Source organism: Halyomorpha halys, unplaced genomic scaffold (genome assembly GCF_000696795.3).
Source record: "Halyomorpha halys isolate HHAL.00 unplaced genomic scaffold, Hhal_1.1 Scaffold164.1, whole genome shotgun sequence".
In the NCBI taxonomy this organism is placed as follows: domain Eukaryota; kingdom Metazoa; phylum Arthropoda; class Insecta; order Hemiptera; family Pentatomidae; genus Halyomorpha; species Halyomorpha halys.
This window is the reverse complement of record NW_027108420.1, coordinates 292,566-298,036: the sequence shown is the minus strand read 5'-3', so window position 1 is coordinate 298,036 and position 5,471 is coordinate 292,566. Positions and strand designations below refer to the sequence as shown.

The window sequence follows — 5,471 nt, the reverse complement described above, 5'->3', positions numbered from 1 at the left end:
TTTTTTGAGCTAGGCTGACCACAGACAAACAGAACATTTTGCAAGACTTGGTTACTAGGATTCAGGGGACCTCAAAATGTGTATAACTGGAAGTTAAAATTCACGATCGCTATATTTCTCCATACTATATATTTCACAAATAGGTAAGTGAAAGTAAAAATGTTTTCATTAAAGTATATAATTAAAAAAATATCTTACTATGACTAGAACTTTCTCTGCTACGTCTAAAGAGGATCTGCGATGAGTGGCATAGAGCATCCAATGCGGCCACCAATGAAAGACGAGCCTTAGCCCTCCGAGAGTCAAAAATATGAAAATCCATGAGACCACTGTCCTCACTTGATCTCTGATAAAACCTTGAACCTCCTGTAGAAAATTAATTTATTATTTACAATAAAATAAAATTAATTTAATGAGTTAGACTTTTATATCTTTTATAAAGTAAATTAAAATGCATTTCTGCTGTGTAATATATCCACTTTTTTCTCGAACAAGGTGTTAGAATTAGTCATGACTATATCATACTCTTAGACGTAGGTTCAATGTATAAACTTCATAAGGTTAACTTAACAAATGTTTATTAAACAAGGCAGGTAATCTAGAAATTTTATTCAAATCTTCTTTACAATTAGGATTATTAAAGACAATGTATTCACTTCACTTATTAAGTTATTTTGTATTTCAGGAGGTCAAAACTTTCAAAAAATAAGTGTTATTACTATCTGCATTGTCATTATATTTGTGTGGCTATTGTTTGGAGCAATTTCTTCCCATGTTTTTCTAAGAGTGAATAAACAATTTCCATTTAATCAAAGTAGAACATAATTAGCAAAGAAAATAATTTATATTTAATTTAACAGTGACAAATATAAGTAAGTTTTGACCTGGCTATAATTGCCTGCAAATTCTGTTAATTAATGTGAGGCTGTGAAACTAAAATTAAGATTTTCTTTAATGATGGTCGGGATGGCTGAAACATTTGATATTAAATATGAATTAATAAAGAATTGTTGAGACTACATGGATATATTTTTTTATTATTGAATAATATAAAAAGTCTTAAACAAAATAGTAAAAATATACATAAAATAAATTTGTATTATTTTTTAAATATTTTTCTTGATTATAACCATCCTTGAAGTGCTACCCACCCACCCTTATTTAAAGGCGGATCCACATGTTGGCCGCTCGCCATGAATCGGAGGCTTGTACAAATGCTCGATAAACAAAGAGCAGACCATCCACATGTCAGTGTTATTCAGAGAGGCAAGCATGGCGGACGTACAAGAGGTTCCAGCTATTGCACTGGGATTATATTATTTTTATTACAAAAAAAGAAAATGAAAGAAAATTAAATATAAAACTTATCATAAAAAGTACCAACAAACACCTTTAATCTCCTAACAGCTCTCAGTTGCAACTAGACAAAGAACAATGGTGGAGATGCTACATGAGCACTCTCACGAACCCCTTAGATCTGTGTACAAAAAACCGACTCTCGACGGATCAGCAACGAGCTTAGGCCAACTCGTACAATCCACCCATCCACATGCTCGTGCATGTCTGGGTTTGACATGGCTTGGCCAACATGTAGAGGCTCCTTTACAAAAATCATTCTTAGCACTATAATTAATGAATGCTCAAAAAGACGATGCAGACAAAATGGTGGGACAGCCAGAATTGACTTAAGGGCTTTTCCTGGACTAAAAGAAATGTTACAACCACCCAATGCTGATCTTTCAAATAATTGGCTCAATATTTTTTTCAGATTTAGTAGTCAGGTTTAGTACAGGATGATCCAAAACTACAATCTGTTATTTTGTTTTCAAATTTTACCCCATAGCAATATATTTGGTAAACGTACTTCAAACTATATCGTACCAAATCTGTTCAATCGCTTACTAGAAGAACTAATAAATAAATCAACCACAAAGAAAACTAAAAAAGAAATATTTGATTGGGCACTTTCTTACTTACATGATTCCCAATTACTGATTTTAATTAACCAAATGACCATACCTGCCAGTATTTTTTCTTAACTTCACATAATTATTCATTATATTACGATTAAAATTAGTTATATATGTGTGTGCTTAGTTATAGATATTATTTATTTAGACATTACTAGATCCTTATTTTTATCATATTGTGTATCATCTTGTTTTATTCTCATTATTAAATTAATTCCCTAATAGTAAATTTGCAGCATTATTATTCACTTCAAAGTCCTTTCAGTTATTTTTACTATTATTACTTTTTTTACTTTATTTTCATTTCAGTTATTATTAATTGAATTATTAGTTGTATCACTAGAGATCAATTCATATTGTACTGATCTAGCTTATAAATTAAATAAAAGCCACCACTAAGCTCTAATAGTCAAAATTGTAATAAATAAATTTCACTTATGCCTATCATTTTTATGTGTTATTTTGGCACCGCCTGATAGATATCATCTGATCGGACCATATTTAATGTTATTTTCTAAATGAATAAAAAAAAAATATGGCAGCCGATCAAAGGAAAAATATGTGATTTGGCTGAAATGAAAACTTCTAAGGATCATCCTGAGAGGTCTAAGATAAGGTACCAAATTTGAAAAACAAAAACGGGTCAGTGGTCTGGGTGAAAAGCTGAAGATAGCATAGGGTAGATAGACAGATTTTATATATTCAGTTTTTGAATTCAACTTATCTTGAAGTACAAAACCTAAATTTTGAAGTGAGTTAAAAAATAATATCTTGATCGAATATTCATTATTAAAAATGATTAACAAAAAGGTTATTAAAAAAAATTATCTTTCCAATTCGTTACTTTGACGAGCACATGTTTCTTAAACTTTAACATAAGTGAAAAATAAAAATAATAAATTTTCTTTTAAAAAATTTAATGCTCTTCAATTTTTGAAAAATATTACCTTCTCGTATATCAACTTCTATAATCGGCTCTTCACCAATAGCCAAGAACCTTTTCGTAAGCTAATTTCTTAACATTATGAATTCTGCACAGATTTAGTTCTAACTTTACTATTTAACCTTTTAACTATTTAAGTCAGAAAATATAACATTGTTAATTGTACGACTTTGAATATAATTTTATTACAACTATGACTACAACAGTTAGCTTAAAGATTTACAGAAAATATAAATTTTTTATTTGCAAAGTAAGCTTATTAGATGATTCATTGGGTTCTTTTCTTATCAATGAATTAATATTTATTTATTATCATCTTACCACTTAACATAAACAGCTTTATAAACATACTAAACACTTATGACAACTTCATCAATATGAAATATATGTAAATGACAAGCAGAGAAGCTGCCAATTTGGTAGCACTCCAATGTATGATTGCTTTATGTAAAAAGGTCATGGAAATACATTCTTAGAAGATGCCTCAGAGAATTAGTGAAAATTGAGAAAGAAAATGAAACTAATAAAAATATTTTTAAAAACACAAATATAAATAAAAGCAAATTCAAACAGAGAATAGCTCTTATTCTTTGAGTAATAAACATGAAGTAAAAAAGTTATCTACAGAACTTGTGCGTCGGGAAAAAATGGAAAAATAATTCCTTATCTTGTCTCTACTTTGTTTGAAGTCCATATATAGAAGAGAGTCTACTATCAATGGTACAACAGACAAAACACATGATAGTCTCAATATAATCACAAAATATTTACAAGTTTCAATTAAAAGGATGATTTAGGTCTTATATGAAATATCATAAAAAAATACATTAAATTATAAAAAGCATAAAAATTAAAAAGTTGAATGAAATGTATTAAATAATACAATTTTTACAAAGAAAATATATAACATTTAATTGGAAACATTTCTCTCATAAGTTTAATTTAAAAATCTTGAAAATTTAAAAATAATCTATAAAACACAACAAATAATTTCACTAGTTAATTATAATTTTAATTTACAAATTGTTTTTGAGAAAGATTTTTATTTTTAATTGATTTAAAATATTACATTCAAAATGTAGTGAAACACTGCAAAAAGTAAAGATCTCATACTCAAAATGCAGCAGTTTCCCAGCAACATTAGAAATTGATCAAATACACTCAAAAATGGAAATATTTTTGGAAAGTATTTAAGTTCACAAATTTAAAGCTGTTTCTCAAAATGTTATAAATAAAAATAGATTTTCAATAATGAATAGCTTAATGCAATAGAGGTTTCCAATAGGGAAAAAAAAGAGATTTAAGCCATGTTTAAAAAAATAAATAAATATTAAAATCTATTTTTTTTACCATTTCATCATCCGATCCATAGTTGATATAATCCAACGCAATATCTCCAGGAATTTTTCCATTTTGCTGCTTCTCCTTCACATCTAAAAATTGAAAAATAGTTGTTAAGAAAATGCAAAGAACAATGTTAATCAGCAACATTAAAAAGTAAATTATCATAACCTAAGAGTACAAGTATTGTACTTATAGAGTACAATAATTTATTAGCCACATTGACTATAATTATCTATACATAAAGTATGGTACCTCGTAATGGTTCTCCATCTCGAATGTTGTCATCATTTCGTCCATTTCTTACAAAAGATACACGATTGTAGGGGTTTCTGTAAAACCCGAGCTTCAAACTTTTTGGAGTCGATAACATTTTGCTAAGAACTAGTAATAACGAACTATGAAGAAAGCTTAACACGATAAGAGCCCTCAACCCGAAGGATAACACAAATTTATCTTAAGTCTTTTTGCGATAATAAGGGCTTTAAACACCACATAAATAAATATAAGTTTTTTCAAAATACAACCAAGTTGTAAATAACAAACAGAAGCCAATTGTCCAACTGGTTGCTAAAAGTTTCTCATACTTCTCATCTGTCCGGCTTTAAAGGGATCAGTAGTTGTCAGTCCCCAGGATCTGGTTTCTTCCATCCAACTTTCGGGCGTTTCAAATCATCTTCACTCCGTGAAAGTTGTCTTGGATTACAGTACGGAGCTGATAATGACGCCATTTTCATAGATTGATCAAACTTCAAAATAAAGAAATGATTTAATGCCAAATAGATAAAGAAAAAGTCATAAGAACTTCCTAACTCACTGTACTACACTATTCACTAATAAAACACGATTTAAAAAAAAAAAAGAAAAGAAAAAATGAAGAAAACTGAATCAGAATTAGTGTTTTTTAGCAACTTCAAAAATCAAACAATGTCTTAAAATATTCTTCACATTTATTTCATTCAGAACAAAATGCAACTTCATGCTCAAGCGAGCAGTCCAGATGTTTTTTGGGATGACAGATCAACTCTGGAATAAAACAAGTGATATCCAAGTGAATCATTGCATAAAAACAGGGATGGTAATATCAAAGCATTTTTATAGAAAAGTGACCATGAATAGTTTCAAGTTAGAACCAAGTACATGTGCTCTGTTGTATCACTAAAATTTTGGAAAAATAGTTGGTAAAAATATATTTGAAATTTTTAGCATGTGGAATT

General features: G+C 28.9%; 1 protein-coding gene across 1 annotated transcript in view; it reads right to left on the bottom strand.

Annotated features, from left to right (window-relative positions):
- The window catches only part of anne (anne boleyn), a 27,062-nt gene extending 22,293 nt beyond the window's left edge, over nucleotides 1-4,769 (bottom strand). Inside the window, exons 1-3 of the mRNA XM_014417656.2 lie at nucleotides 4,510-4,769; nucleotides 4,264-4,346; nucleotides 199-366 (exon numbers count right to left, since the gene is read on the bottom strand). Coding sequence (XP_014273142.1) covers nucleotides 199-366; nucleotides 4,264-4,346; nucleotides 4,510-4,627 — 369 coding nt within the window. The 5' untranslated portion in view covers nucleotides 4,628-4,769. The remainder of the gene's footprint in view (nucleotides 1-198; nucleotides 367-4,263; nucleotides 4,347-4,509) is intronic.
- Between the last annotated feature and the right edge of the window lie 702 nt (nucleotides 4,770-5,471).